The 15400-nt window shown below is 40.5% G+C and overlaps 2 protein-coding genes across 3 annotated transcripts in view; one reads left to right on the forward strand and one right to left on the reverse strand.

Annotated features, from left to right (window-relative positions):
* Positions 1-5754, reverse strand: part of LOC146667246 (CD48 antigen-like) — a 28761-nt gene extending 23007 nt beyond the window's left edge. Inside the window, exon 1 of the mRNA XM_085408430.1 lies at positions 5576-5754. Coding sequence (XP_085264556.1) covers positions 5576-5636 — 61 coding nt within the window. The 5' untranslated portion in view covers positions 5637-5754. The remainder of the gene's footprint in view (positions 1-5575) is intronic.
* An 881-nt stretch (positions 5755-6635) lies between these two features.
* On the forward strand, positions 6636-14118 carry LOC146667247 (uncharacterized). Of its 2 annotated transcripts, none has more exons than XM_085408899.1 (2): positions 6636-6849; positions 11568-14118. In XM_085408899.1, the coding sequence occupies exon 2, from the start codon at positions 11585-11587 to the stop codon at positions 12440-12442; it is 858 nt and encodes a 285-aa protein (XP_085265025.1). In that variant the 5' UTR covers positions 6636-6849; positions 11568-11584; the 3' UTR covers positions 12443-14118. The 2 variants fall into 2 exon arrangements, with proteins under 2 accessions (XP_085265025.1, XP_085265024.1); XM_085408898.1 differs by lacking the exon at positions 6636-6849 and adding an exon at positions 8917-9033 and having other exon boundaries at positions 11568-14116.
* Positions 14119-15400: the final 1282 nt, after the last annotated feature.

Raw genomic sequence — 15400 nt, forward strand, 5'->3', positions numbered from 1 at the left:
AGTTTGAAGATCATGCACCCAGCGAGAAGAAAGACAATGACACATTAGCAGGAAAGCAAAAAACAAAACAAAAACAACAGGTAGAAGCACCTAAACTGAACACAGGCACCATGTGATGGCCAAACCCATGGCCACACTAAAGTCGGTAACTCTTGTGTATTTTCATTTCTTCATTTGAACACAATAACACACTTTAGTTTCCAATAAATTTATTGACTGGTTTGGATAAATTTGTTCTATTTGTAAGCACGCACATTTAGTTTACTTACATATTCACACCAGTTCGTTAATTTGACTTTTGACTAACCTTTGTTTCTTTACGTCTTACCCTTAAATACAATAGGATAATTGGACTGCACCACCACCTCCTGAAAGAAAAAGTATTAGCATTTAATTGGATATTGAGTTTAGAATTCAATACTTTTGATTTTCTTATTTGATCTTTAGTTTAATAACAAACCAGACTGTGCTGCATTCTTTGTTTAGGATATTTATCCGGCCTATCATAGATACAGGCAGGTTTGTCCAACGGTTTAGCATTTCCGTGACCTCTCCTACAAGGGGATCATAATTTATTGAGGTTATGTCCTTGAGGCTTGGAGTGATCCTAATGCCTAATGCCTAATGTGTTTTGTTTAGTATCCCCATTGTGTGTCAAAGTGGTCTGATCAGCCATTATATGCAATGGGGGGGCGGTTTCACACCAGCCTATTAATCAACCAAAGACCCAGACAGACTTTTAATTCATTTGAAAGCCTGATGCTTAGCCTCATCCACCCCAGCTGTGAAACTCAGAAACCAGTCTTACTTGTTATCATCTATCGTCCACCTTAGCCTTACACAGAGTTTCTGTCTGATTTCTCAGACTTTTTATCTGATTTAGTTCTGAGCTCAGATAAAATAATTATTGTGGGTGATTTTAACATCCATGTAGATGCTAAAATGACAGCCTCAACATGGCATTTAATCTGTTATTAGACTCAATTGGCTTCTGTCAAAATGTAAAAGAACCCACCCACCACTTTAATCACACTCTAGATCTTGTTTTAACATATGGCATAGAAACTGAACATTTAACAGTGTTTCCTGAAAACCCTCTCCTGTCTGATCATTTCCTGATAACATTTACATTTACAATAATTGATTACACAGCAGTGGAGAGTAGACTTTATCAAAGTAGATGTCTTTCTGAAAGCGCTGTAACTAAGTTTAAGAATATAATCCACCCACTGTTATCATCTTCAATGCCCTGTACCAACATAGAGCAGAGCAGCTATCTGAACGCCACCCCAACAGAGGTCGATTATCTTGTTAATAATTTCACTTCCTCACTACGTACGACTCTGGATACTGTAGCTCCTGTGAAAACTAAGGCCTCTAATCAGAAGTACCTGACTCTGTGGTATAATTCTCAAACACGTAGCCTAAAGCAGATGACTCGTAAATTGGAGAGTTACAAATTTAGAGGATCATCATTTAGCCTGGAGAAATAGTTTGCTGCTTTATAAGAAAGCCCTCCGCAAAGCCAGAACATCTTACTATTCATCACTGATTGAAGAAAATAAGAACAACCCCAGGTTTCTCTTCAGCTCTGTAGCCAGGCTGACAAACAGTCAGAGCTCTGTTGAGCCAACCATCCCTTTAACGTTAACTAGTAATGACTTCATGAACTTCTTCACAAATAACATTTTTATCATTAGAGAAAAAATTACCAATAATCATCCCACAGATGTAATATTATCTACAGCTACTCTTAGTACCATTGATGTTAAGTTAGACTCTTTTTCTCCAATTGATCTTTCTGAGTTAACTTCAATAATTACTTCCTCCAAACCATCAACGTGTCTTTTAGACCCCGTTCCTACAAAACTGCTCAAAGAAGTCCTGCCATTAATTAATTCTTCGATCTTAAATATGATCAACCTATCTCTAATAATCAGCTATGTACCACAGGCCTTCAGGCTGGCTGTAGTTAAACCTTTACTCAAAAAGCATCTCTAGACCCAGCAGTCTTAGCTAGTTATAGGCCAATCTTCAACCTTCCTTTCATATCGAACATCCTTGAAAGAGTAGTTGTCAAACAGCTAACAGATCATCTGCAGAGGAATGGTTTATTTGAAGAGTTTCAGTCAGGTTTCAGAGCTCATCACAGCACAGAAACAGCTTTAGTGAAGGTTACAAATGATCTTCTAATGGCCTCTGACAGTGGACTCATCTCTGTGCTTGACCTGCTAGACCTCAGTGCAGCGTTCGATACTGTCGACCATAATATCCTATTAGAGCGATTAGAACATGCTGTAGGTATTACAGGTACTGCACTGCAGTGGTTTGTATAATATCTATCTAATAGACTCCAGTTTGTGCATGTAAATGGAGAGTCCTCTTCACACACTGAGGTTAATTATGGAGTTCCACAGGGTTCAGTGCTAGGACCAATTCTGTTTACATTATACATGCTTCCCTTAGGCAGCATCATTAGAAGACATAGCATACATTTTCACTGCTATGCTGATGACACCCAGCTCTATCTGTCCATGAAGCCAGATAACACACACCAATGAGTTAAACTGCAGGAATGTCTTAAAGACATAAAGACCTGGATGGCCGCTAACTTTCTGCTTCTTAATTCAGATCAAACTGAGGTTATTGTACTCGGCCCTGAAAATCTTAGAAATATGGTATCTAAGCAGATTCTTACTCTGGATGGCATTACCTTGGCCTCCAGTAACACTGTGAGGAACCTTGGAGTCATTTTTGACCAGGACATGTCCTTCAACGCACATATTAAACAAATATGTAAGACTGCTTTCTTCCATTTGTGCAACATCTCTAAAGTTAGAAATATCCTGTCTCAGAGTGACGCTGAAAAACTAGTTCATGCATTTATTACTTCCAGGCTGGACGACTGTAATTCATTATTATCAGGAAGTTCTGAAAACTCACTGAAAAGCCTTCAGCTAATCCAAAATGCTGCAGCAAGAGTCCTGACAGGGACTAGAAAGAGAGAGCATATTTCTCCTGTTTTGGCTTCCCTTCATTGGCTTCCTGTTAAATCCAGAATTCAAAATCCTGCTCCTCACATACAAGGTCTTAAATAATCAGGCCCCATCTTATCTTAATGACCTTGTAGTACCATATCACCCTATTAGAGCACTTCGCTCTCGCTCTGCAGGCCTACTTGTTGTTCCTAGAGTATTTAAAAGTAGAATGGGAGGCAGAGCCTTCAGTTTTCAGGCCCCTCTTCTGTGGAACCAGCTTCCAGTTTGGATTCAGGAGACAGACACTATCTCTACTTTTAAGATCAGGCTTAAAACGTTCCTTTTTGCTAAAGCATATAGTTAGGGCTGGACCAGGTGACCCTGAATCCTCCCTTAGTTATGCTGCAATAGACGTAGGCTGCCGGGGATTCCCATGATGCATTGAGTTTTTCCTTTCCAGTCACCTTTCTCACTCACTATGTGTTAACAGACCTCTCTGCATTGAATCATATCTGTTATTAACCTCTGTCTCTCTTCCACAGCATGTCTTTATCCTGTCTTCCTTCTCTCACCCCAACCAGTCGCAGCAGATGGCCCCGCCCCTCCCTGAGCCTGGTTCTGTTGGAGGTTTCTTCCTGTTAAAAGGGAGTTTTTCCTTCCCACTGTCGCCAAAGTGCTGCTCATAGGGGGTCATATGATTGTTGGGTTTTTCTCTGTATCTGTGAAGCGCCTTGAGGCGACTTTTGTTGTGATTTGGTGCTATATAAATAAAATTGAATTGAATTGAGAGCACCGCTTTCCCCTACTGAGACGCTTGACAGTTTGCCAGAATCTCTTCGAGGCAGTCTGAAAGTCTTTTTCTATGGCCTCTCCGAACTCCTGCCACACCCGAGTTTTTGCTTCAGCCACTACCCGAGCCGCATTCCGCTTGGCCTGTCGGTACCTATCAGCTGCAGGTCTGGTGATACGATTACAAAATGTAGAAAGTAAAGCCAATAAACCTTCAGGTCACAGTAACAGTCTTCATCAATGATCAAGCTGAGTTCGAACGTCCAGAGAGAATTGGTTTAGATATCTAGTAGTTTCTTAGCAAGTTGGAGGGTAATTTTCTACACACAGATACTGAGGATCATGAAATACTTTTTCTTTTTTCTTTTTTAAGCACACTCTGCATAGCGGTAACAAAAACCCCACCGAATTTTCACAAGTTTATGTAGTTCTGAACAGTCCTCCAATCATTTGCAGGATTTCAGGATTCATAAACAACCCTCCTCTAAGCTTTCAGAACTTTAAATAGCAACATAGAACAAAAACATTCTTTGTAACATGCAGTAGACTAAAGACAAATACTACATTTGGAAAAAGAAAAGAAAAAAAAGGTGCTAACCACAATGTTTGGGGGGTTGTGAGCCATCTATTCACAGAGTGCTATGTTTCTATGAGATGGAAAGTTTTATGGTAGCCTGCACTAAATGTACACATGCAAATAGCAGCCATTATCTCTGTACTAAACATCAAAGTTAGAAACAAGACTTGAAATCAATTCTTAAACTCCAATTTGTTAAAACACTTGATTTTCTATAAATTTGTTCAATGCCGATTTCATAGATACTACTGTGGGATGCTTGTCTTTATGACTTGTTGATCTAAACCTAAAACTGCCTATAGATTTTTCATCATGGCAGCACAACAACAAGCTCTGAGCACAAGATCCATAGAGGCTGGGGTCTATCACACCAGGCAAGACCCCAGGTGCAGGCTGTATATATACTGGACATAGTGGTGGTAGACGAACAGAAGAAGACGGCCGTAATGATAGATGTAGTGATACTGAATGACAGCAACATGGTTAAGGAAGGAAGAAGGAACACGAGAAGCTGGTGAAGTACCAAGGGCTCAGAGACGAGCTCAAGAAAATGTAGAGGGTAAAGGTAACAGTGGTCCCAATGGTAATCGGAGCACTCGGTGCAGTGACTCCAACAGATCCCAGGAATAACATCCAAGATCTCTGTCCAGAAGAGTGCAGTCGTGGGAATGGTAAATGGACTGATTCTCAAAGCGCTTTACATAACATGCCACATTCACCCAAACACAGTCATTCACACTTTCTTCTATGGTTTTAAGTGCTCACTAACTAACATTCACGCACATTCATACTGTGATGGATGCATCAGAGAGCAACTTGAGGTTTGTATCTTAGATACTAAGGATACTTGGCATGCAGACAGAGACCTCCTGAGCTACAGCCACCCCAGCTAAGATACTGCTCAGGACCCTCAAGCCCTTGAAACTGTCATCACCAACAACAAGGCTTTTACACAGAGTATGCATGTCAATACTTCCTGAGTCATTTCTCATTATTACACATAATTTATGGACATATATGGTTTGATTTCTTTGCATGTGTCGATTGGATGGATTATTGTCGACATCTGGTAAGAATTTCATATCAACAGCACTTTTAGAAATGTATTTACTTGGAAAAGTGGCGTTCAATAGTTATTTTAGCTGCTGTACTGTGTATATATCAAGATAATATGGTTCCTAGAACCATTTTACCAAAAAGATTGGCTGATGAGAAAAACAAGCAAGCTTACCTGCTGTGAAACAAACAAAGAAAAAATATGTTTTTTCCATGCCGCATGCATTTACATGCATCCTCTGACAGTGTGGGGTCACGAGAGATGAGAGTGTGGTGTCACTGCCACAAATTTGCTTCTGGTTCAGCCTTTGCAGCTGCACTTTTCCTGTTGCTGATGTGGGCAGTGATACTGCAGCCGAAACCTTCAACCTGTCATAAAAACAAGAAGACATACATGAATGTATATTTTAGTACAAATAATATAATTGATCTCCAAAAGTTGATTGTGTTCATCTGGACGTTTTCAGTGGGAGAAACGTTTCGTCACTCATCCAACTGACTTCTTCAGTCTCAGCTGACTGCAGGTTTCCAACCTTATAAACAATATATTTGCAGAATGACTGAAACTAGCCCACTGAAGGAACAAAGGCCTGGAAGGACAGTTGGGAGGACAGTTCCTTCATCATTGTTCCTTCAGTGGGTGGTTTCAGTCATTATGCAAATATATCGTTTATAAGGTTGGGGAAACCTGCAGTCAGCTGAGACTGAAGAAGTCAGTTGGATGAGTGACGAAACGTTTCTCCCACTGAAAACACTACGTCCAGATGAACACAATCAACTTTTGGAGATTTACTTACCTGGATGATGGAGAATGCATCTAGACAATACAATTGATCAAAGAGCTCGTGCATAGTGGTGGATGACGCATTACAGAAACCTAAAATAAAATATCTAATCAGTGTGCAGCATCGAGGAAGCTAAAATAGTGAAATGTGTTTTTTACTCATTTCTTTTGTGAGTTGGATTCATTATATCATTACAATAACTTCTTTAATTTAGTGACTTGAAATGATGTAAATTTGGAGCCATGTTGGTGTATCCGCTCCATTTACGCTCTGACACTGCTTAAGCTGAGAGACGCACATGCAGAGAATGTGTGGGTCTCATACATGGGGATAGCAAACGCCTCCATAGTGCCACAAGATGTCATTGCAGTAGCCTCAGCTCACATGCAGAGAAAAGTCTTGCTCCACCTCTTGAAACTCTCTTGTGCATTTATGACAGTAGCAGGAGTACAGAGCACTAATGGTGTGGTTTGGGAGAAATCGTCTGCTACATAAGACTTTCAGAGATGGTGAAAGAAGAGGGCAGAACAGGATTTAAGTCGTATGTTTGGGTGTTTAGACTGACAACAAGCTTACAAAGGCTGGTTACAAGAAGGGATGGGCATTATATTTCCTATGCAAGCTGAGATATTTCAAAGGTAGCAGCAACATGCTTTGTTTTGTGGTGAGTGCACTGTATTTTGTTGTGGTCTGTTAAGGGAGCACCAAGAACAGCAATTTCAACAATGTTTATGCTAAATTTTCACAATGAGCACGAGGGTTAAAATGTTCTCGTTTCACTATTTCAGGCCTTCTCCTAGGACAGGGGTCGGCAACATGCGGCTCTTTAGTCTTTATACTGCGGCTTCACGTGGTTTGGAAAAAAATGATGTTTGCACGAACATGCTTTTTTTCTTTATCCGGTTGTTCAGTCTGACGTCATTAGCCGTGTCTGGGCCTAAACTCCGCTGCAGGTCCATATGTCAAACGATCACTATGGCATTACTGAGAGTTGAAAAACTGTCTAAAGTCTTTCATCTTTAATAAAATGATCAGCGTTCTGCTCTACCAGGTGTAACAATTGAGTTTAACATCCAGGCATCCATGAAAACGGAATTTATGACATTTAACGGAGTTAGAAGTTAGCAGGGAGTTAGCTCGCTAGCTTCTATCTAAATACAATATAGCATGTCCTGACTGCGGGGTTTTGGAAACAAATTCAAACGTACAGCTCTGTTATCACTTCCAGCATAAATGAAGACAGAAAACTAAACAGCAGTAACGTTTGTAGGGTTACTGAAGTTGGGCTAGCTGGTATATAATGATGTGCTACGTGACCGCTAGCGACACAGCTATGTTAGCATAATATAAACAAGCTAACTTTTTTTTCCACTTGATAAAAGTTAACGTGAGTGTTCTCGGTGGTCAGGAACAAATGTAATCGCATGGCAGGATGCTGTAAAAGGACCAAACTTCAGCCAGGAGAACAACTGAGATAATCCATCCACAATACGAGGTTAGTCATTCATATACTGCTGCATGGGCTGGGCTGTAGTTACATCCTAAGGTTTTAAAAACTGAGCTTAAATAAATGATTAGTGGTAATAAAAGCCGAGGGAGGTCAACAGGGATCACTGACTGTTTTAGGAGCTTTTTGAGATTAAATAGAAGAAAATACAAAACATTAAACATGTTAACAACACAAAAGCCATATTAAACGCAGACTACTTTAGGCCCGGAAGTAGGATTCGTCGCATCATCACTGAACAACCGGATTGACCACTTTACACACATGGTTGCTGTAGCCACACAGCCAGCTGTAGCTGTCCAGCTCACAGCCCACACACACCAACACAACAGCAGAGAGAGCACAGACTGACAGGATGCCGCTCAGGTGCCTCCCCTGCAGCGGCACTGCAGACCACAGTACGACACACACATTAGCCATGTAAAATAAATATTTATCCAGATATTTTGCAAATATTTATTTTTCAGTTGATTTTTTTCAATTATTTTTAAAATTCAGGTCAAAGCTCCGCTACAGGCCGCAAAATCCCAAAGGTGATATAAGGATGACGGCTCACTACAGTTTTTGTTTGCTATATGAATAATTTAAGTTCAGCTTTTTAATTCATTTAAAAGAGACCTTCACCTGGGTGTATCTCCTTTTTGTTATATTTTTTTAAGAGTTCAAAATGTGTTCATTACATAAATAAAATTTAATTTTCTCTGTAGCACTTCATGGATTTCATAAGCAACACAATTTAGTTGTTTATACAAAGCGTAAAGGTAAAAAACAATAACAGTGTTATCTTCATTTTAGATGTCAAAAACTATTTGCTGCTCCCAGTGTTTTCTTTTCTGTGGAAACTGGGTCCAAACGGCTCTTTGGGTGTTAAAGGTTGCTGACCCCTGTGTTAGGACATTAACATGACCTGTAGGGCTGTTTTATTCTAGGACATCACATTGTATTTCACAGTTGTACATCATGTAATCTGTCCTAAACTTCACATGCTTTATAGAAACGACTGCGTGCGTATAATCACCAACAGCTCGCCCAAGCTGTAGCACAGGTCATCTGCCCTCTGTGTTTGCAGCTTTAATTTCTGTCTTTAGCATTTTATATCTGCTGCATTTGAATGCTAGAAAAGGAAAGTTAGACAAATGACTGCATGAGACCTGTGAGATGAGAGCATGTGGCAAGCTATTTTCTGAAGCCTTCATCTTTGTTGTTCCCCCACCCACCCTCAGTGTCTGCTTTCTTTCCCTTCTCTAAGTCTTCTCACATACGTAGCTATAACTTTGCCTCCTTCACATCCTGTCTTTCTTGGGAGCTTGGCATTACTTCACTGAATTGTTCATTTACTGAGTAAGTAAATACTTGCAGTTTTTAGTTTGGTTTGTTACTTTTTAATATTGTATCTTTCTGGTATTATAAAGTTTCCCATTTATTTTAACTCATTTCTTTATTGGACATATTTATTCACCTCCTTGTCTTCTGCCTACCTGTTGTAAATGTTCTTCATTCTCAAAGAACAAACGTTTCCTGTGTTTCAGTATGAGAGAAATCTATCTGAATTGAAGGTAATAAAATATGTAACATGCGGCTAGAATCAGCTTCAGTCCTGGGATGATTTAACTAAACTGAAACTGAGTTTCCTTTTACAGAGATTCATAAGAGTTCAGCAGCTGTCATTATTCATGAGGAACTCTAATGTGGTCACTGCAATGAAAGCTTCATTACAGTGACCACACTATAAATATTTAACATGGTGGGCCACGTGCAGATCTCAGTGATCTGAAGTGGACTGAAGCAGTGAAACTCACTTTGTTGTCAGTGAAAAGAACAATTAGTCCTGTGTATAGAACAGTCAGAATTCACAGGTGCCAGTTAGAAAACCCCCCGATTACTGCAGTTGCTGTTGCAAAGTTGCAGATAGGTGCAAAATCGATTTCCTGTTTTTTCAGTGAAACACAGATGCAGAGTGCACAGAACTAACCACATCCTGAGCCTGAACGAGTGTGAGTCAGTGAACAGGGCAAATATAACCTTTTTACTTTAACATTTGGCATTCTCGTTATTAGTGGAGTGTTCTGTGCAAACGGTTTTCATGGCTTCACAAAAACTGTAGACTCAGTTTCCTGTTCTTTGCTAACAGGAGTGGAAGCCAGTGTGGTTTTCTGTTGTCCAAAAAGCTTCATGTGTTAGCATTCCAAGGTGCTCTTTTTGAAATGCACAACGAAGAGTACACAACACAAATAGAGAAAGGTTATTACAGTTGTCTTCCTGTCTGCTCAAAACAGCCTGGCCATTCTGACCTCTGGCATCAACAAGGCGTTCTCACACAGGAAGCTGCTGCTGCTCTATTTCTGACCAGTTTCTTTGTAGACTGTAGACATGGTTATATGGGGAAATCCCAGTAGATCAGCAGTTACTGAAATACTCAGTACAACCAGATTCACTTAAATCACCTTTCTTCGCCGTCCTGATGTCATCTCGACCATGACTGCATTCCTACATGCATTTAGTTGCTGCCATGTGATTTGCTGATTTGCATTAACAAGCAGCTGACCAGGTGTACCTCGTGAAGTTTTCAGCGAGTGTCCGTGTGCTTTTCATCAGTCAGTCTTGTATTTTTAATTATCCTAAAAGCAACTAAAACTCTTATGACAGCATACTTCCTGTAACTAATACAAGCATGACTGATTGTCACTTCACACAGGTGTGTGTCTCATAATCATAGCTGAACATTTTTTTCAGATATCAGTTTATAAAATATGATGTTAATAATGTCAATAGTTCAATTCTAAATAAAATGCAAGTGAAAAACCTGTTTGCCTGGCTTCTAGCTAAATCACAGCTGCTGTAACTGTACAGCGTGTTTATCATTTATGATGTTAAATATAGCAGATTTCTTGCTTCTTCTTCACCTTTGTACCTCTGCTAAAGTAGTTTCATCTCCAATCTGTCAGACTCTATGCATCTGTTGTATACAGTGTAATGCAAAGTTCCCCTCTTAGCAAGCACTCAGTAACGTGGGAAAGAAAAACCTCTGAAAAACCAGAGCAAACTGGTGACGCTGTAACCACGAGACAGACACATGTTCAGAATGGTAATGCAATATGCAGGAGAAGAGATAAGTAGCAGGAAAAAAGACCAGCTGCACAGTGAGGAGACACTAATGTCATATCATGGAAGAATGAAAATAAACATTATAAATCATTTTTTTAAATATTCAGGCAAATGTCTTGAGTCTATTGAGTTATTGAAGTTCTTTAAAACATTTAAAATATGTGCATTAACAATATGTAACTATTTACCTGCTGGATGGAGCTATAGAGTACAGGTACTGCTGTATCTACTGTATACAGTTCCAAATAGAGAGGAAAGTTGCTGGCAAACAATCACATCTGCACATTTACAGAAATTGTTTATTGCAAACAATGTGGGGTTTATGTTTTTACACACACGTCTTCCTGTGTGTGCCTTTGTAGTGTCTACCTGTTGTTGCCGCTGCTTCTTTTTCCAGCTCTCCACCACGGCATGCTTCTTTAGTAGGGGAGGCACCCACTGTTGACCATCTCCCTCCCCACAGCCCCTACTGGTCACCTGGTTCTGCCAGATGTTTCTGATTGTTCAAAGGGAGTTTTTCATTCCCAAAGTGTCATTGTTGGGCTTTCTCTGTATTATTGTAGGGTCTTTACCTTACAATACTAAGCGCCTTGAGGCAACTGTTGTTGTGGTTTGGTGCTATATAAACAAAACTGAATAATCATTTAGTGTTTAAAGAAACATTACCTGACAAATCTGTTCACAGGTTGTTCATTGAGTTTAGAGCTACTGAGGTCATTTCTTGCGATTCACATCATTTTAACTGCAGTTTCTGCTTTTTGTCTTTTTAGTGATCTACAGAGTCACCATGAGGACCAAAGCCATCCTTCTTATGTCAGTGTTTATACTGATACTCTTGATTCCCGTATCTTTTGCTACCGGCACTCAAAACTATACTCTAGAGAACAATACGACATCTACTCAAACTTTAGGCTATTCACACTCTCCCTCTGGAGCTACAAACAGCACAACAACATCCTCCCCAACATCCAATTCAGTTACAACCGTTGTTCCATCAGGTACAACAAATACAGCTCTATCTCGCACAACTTCCTCACCCTCCACAACCGAAAAGGCAGTGAAGATTTGGCTTATTGTCATTCTGTTGGTCATCATGGTTTTGATGGTGCTTGTGGCATATCTCCATCACGTGTGCCAGCAGTCCGGCCATAGCGGCTCTGTGCCCAGGTTCCTATTAGATGTGAGGGAGAGGCTGAGAACCTGGATCAGGAACCTGGAGGACCACCAGGGTGTTCAGCTTTGGCCAGGGGACAAGAGACCAGCAGAGGATGCCATGGAGGAGGATGCCATGGAGGACACAGAAGGAGGACAGGCAGATGAGGGAGAGGTGTGGAGGGGTGGAGAAGGAGCTAATAATGAACTAAGCAACGAGGAAAAAGGAGAACACAAGGAGGAAGACAGCGACACTTCGGATGGCTGCTCAAGTTTGGAGGGGGATGATCTGAGGGAGAGGGCACTAAACAGACAGAATGAAGAGGAGGGGAACCAGAGCAAGGACAAGGATGAGGATGAAACGAATACCTCAAGTGATGAAGGTCAAAGTCATTCAGAAGGAATGAGTGGTGGAAATAAAGATGAAGATTCTGAAGAGACTGCACTTGTAATCTCCCCTCAGCAGGATTTATGTGATGTGACTGTTTTATAGTGAAACGATGCATGAGTGAAGGAGAAGATTCTGACTGTTTTTAATGTTACAGAGTTTAGATAGTTACTTTATCGACACCAAATCAATAAATCAATCAATACATTTGCCTTTTTCATAGTTGTCTCTGTGCTCTACCACTGAAACTCCGATGTAAAAAAAAAAAAAAAAACACTGTCAGTGTGTGATGATCTTCAAATAAACCTTTAAAAAAATCCTCCTCTGTCTGGAATTAACATGAAATTCAGATGGCACAAAGACAGCTTTTTTACTGATGAGTACATAAGTGAGGGGACTACACCTTACAAAGTTATATTCAAAATACCTTTCTTCAAAAGCACTCCAGTATAATGAGCAGACACTGTCCATGGGCTTTTTCTCCAAAGGCCCATGGACAGGTGATAAGAAGCATCAACACCAACTAATTTAAAGACCTATTTGCCAGATATCAAATATTAAAATAGATTTCTATTTCTCATCAGCCCTACTGTTGCAGATTTATGTGAAAATGTCTATTTATTGCCTTTTCTCACTTCCAGATCTCTTATAGGAAAAAGCTCCAGATTCTGAGGTCGTCTTGAGTTTTTTGGTTACCTGGTTGATGTTGAAGGGGTAAACTATGACAACCCCCTTTTTATAACTAAAATATGGAATTATATTTATTTCCAAAGCCATGTGCTAGAAAGAACATAATCATGTGCAACTAACTTCTTTCACAGGCACAGGTATTCAATGACACTCACACATCTAAATTCAGCAACCTGCTTTGCAGGTGTGTTCAGTTCATGATGGTTTCGATCTTGAAACCTCTTCTTTCTAAGGAAGCTGAGAAAATTTCGATTAACCTCCAAACTTCTTAGCAGCCTTTACAGATGCACAGCAAAGAGTGTCCTGACAAACTCCATCACAGTGAGGTAATTCCAACAGCAGTTTGCCTGTGGAGTACCCCTCCCACCACTACAGGAGATTTACATCACCCAGGTCGGAAAAGGGGCACACAACATCATTAAGGACCGCACCCACCCACGGCACACAGATCACACTCCTGCCACCTGGCAGATGCCTGCGCCCATTCCTCTGGTGAGCCAGCCGTTTCCCTCGTTTTCTGAAGGCTCACTTCAACCACCACTACTTCTGTCCCCTGCCTGGGAACTCGCAAAGCAAGAATTTCATTGCTCAGAGTAACCATTTGTGTTTTGCAGTGTACATGACAATAAACTTTAATCTATTACTGAAGACAGCAATGCCATCTGCATACTGGGCTTTTTTGACTTGGGCTTCAATCAAAGAGACCACCACTGCAGTGCAAGGGCTCTTTTATACTGTAGTTTAAGTTGATTTAACTGTAAAAGCAGAGCTGCATAAAACCATTTACCTAATTTTGTGAACAATCCTGATGTGACTCCTATTTAAAGTTGTTTGTCTAGAAAGCTGAGTTTTGTGGAATATTTAATATTGCATTAGCTGTAAATTGGCAGATTTTGTTTTGAAATAGATGCTTCTGCAAATCTCATTCCAGATGTTGGCATTAGTAGTGATGGAGTGATAGTAGTGATAGGTCTGATTCCCATGTTTCTTTTTTTTTGTAATTGGATGTTGAAGTTGCCTGTGGAAAGATAACATTTATAGTATTAAGCTCAGTATTAAGTGAGTGGACAACTGATTTAAGTTGTAGGTATTGCAGATAAATGTCCGTATCCTGTACGTCTGCATCAAGTGAGAAAATAAGACCAGGATATTACTTTAAAAATGTGCTGCAGGTGTGTGAAGCCTTTTCTAACTCGTATGCACAAGTACAGTGGTTTCATGTTAATTGTAAAGTCAGAATTGTTCGAAATAGCACCATCTAAATAAACTTCTAAGGACACATTTGTTGAAACACTTCCACCAGGCTGTCAGACGGGCTGCTATTGTTAATGATTTCAAACAAAGACACCCCAGAGATCCCTGATAAATTTAAAGTATGCAATTAAATTGTTGCAGGATCACATCATGGCTTCTATTCTTTGGACATGTAATACCAACAATAAAAAACCCGGAGTGGATAAATTACATCTATTATAAACAGCCCCAAAAAATGAATTCTGTTCATCTGGATGTTTTCAGTGGGAGAAATGTTTTGTCACTCATCCAACTGCCTTCTTCAGTCTCAGCTGACTGCAGGTTTCCAACCTTGTAAACATCTGCATAATGACTGAAACCAGCAGCACTGACGGAACAGTGGGCTGGGAGGTCAGTTTATGATCATTAATATGCAAATTCTCATGACCACTGAACAACGCTCACTGATCAACGGCCATGAGTCTCATTCACAGAGAGCTGAATGGCTGCAATCACAGCATGTAAGATGGTGACAGATGGACCCTTAGGCCATCTCTGAATGGAGGATGGGGCCTTTCTCTTTTCACGTAAATGGCCTCCCTTGACTCCGCCCTCAAACCAGCGTTCCTCCCTGTCCAGAAAAGGAAAAAGGATAAAGTTTAAAGTAAAAGTGTAATGTTGCACTTGGGGAACTATGAGTATCACTAACATGGCTGACAAAAAGGTCCAACAGATTGTGTCTGCTGCTGATTCTTCTTTTGTGGGAGTTTATGGTATCAGCAGCTTTGTTCATGGTAGTTACGTGTAGAAAAACACTGGCTGTAACTTTGACCTATGCATGCTTACATGCATGACAGACACGAGAAGGAAAGCAGGCTGTGTGGCGAGCGTTGCAGGTGGAACCATGGCTCCAGCACAGAAATAGAAAGATCTTCCTTAACAGCATTAAGCTGCCGCTCAGATTTACTGAAGGTGCTGAAACACGACTCCAGATCGTTCTGACGCCCCGCTTATGTGCCAATTACAAATGATGATGGCAGCTCCACCAAACACAGTGAAATTCTACACCAGTTTTCATCCAGCCAGTCCAGGGTCACAGTGAGCCTACAGGCTGCGAGAGGCCGGGTACACCCGGGACAG

This window comes from Rhamphochromis longiceps, linkage group LG6 (assembly GCF_057381845.1).
Source record: "Rhamphochromis longiceps isolate RC_006_pf linkage group LG6, R_longiceps_female_GT1.1, whole genome shotgun sequence".
Taxonomy (NCBI): domain Eukaryota; kingdom Metazoa; phylum Chordata; class Actinopteri; order Cichliformes; family Cichlidae; genus Rhamphochromis; species Rhamphochromis longiceps.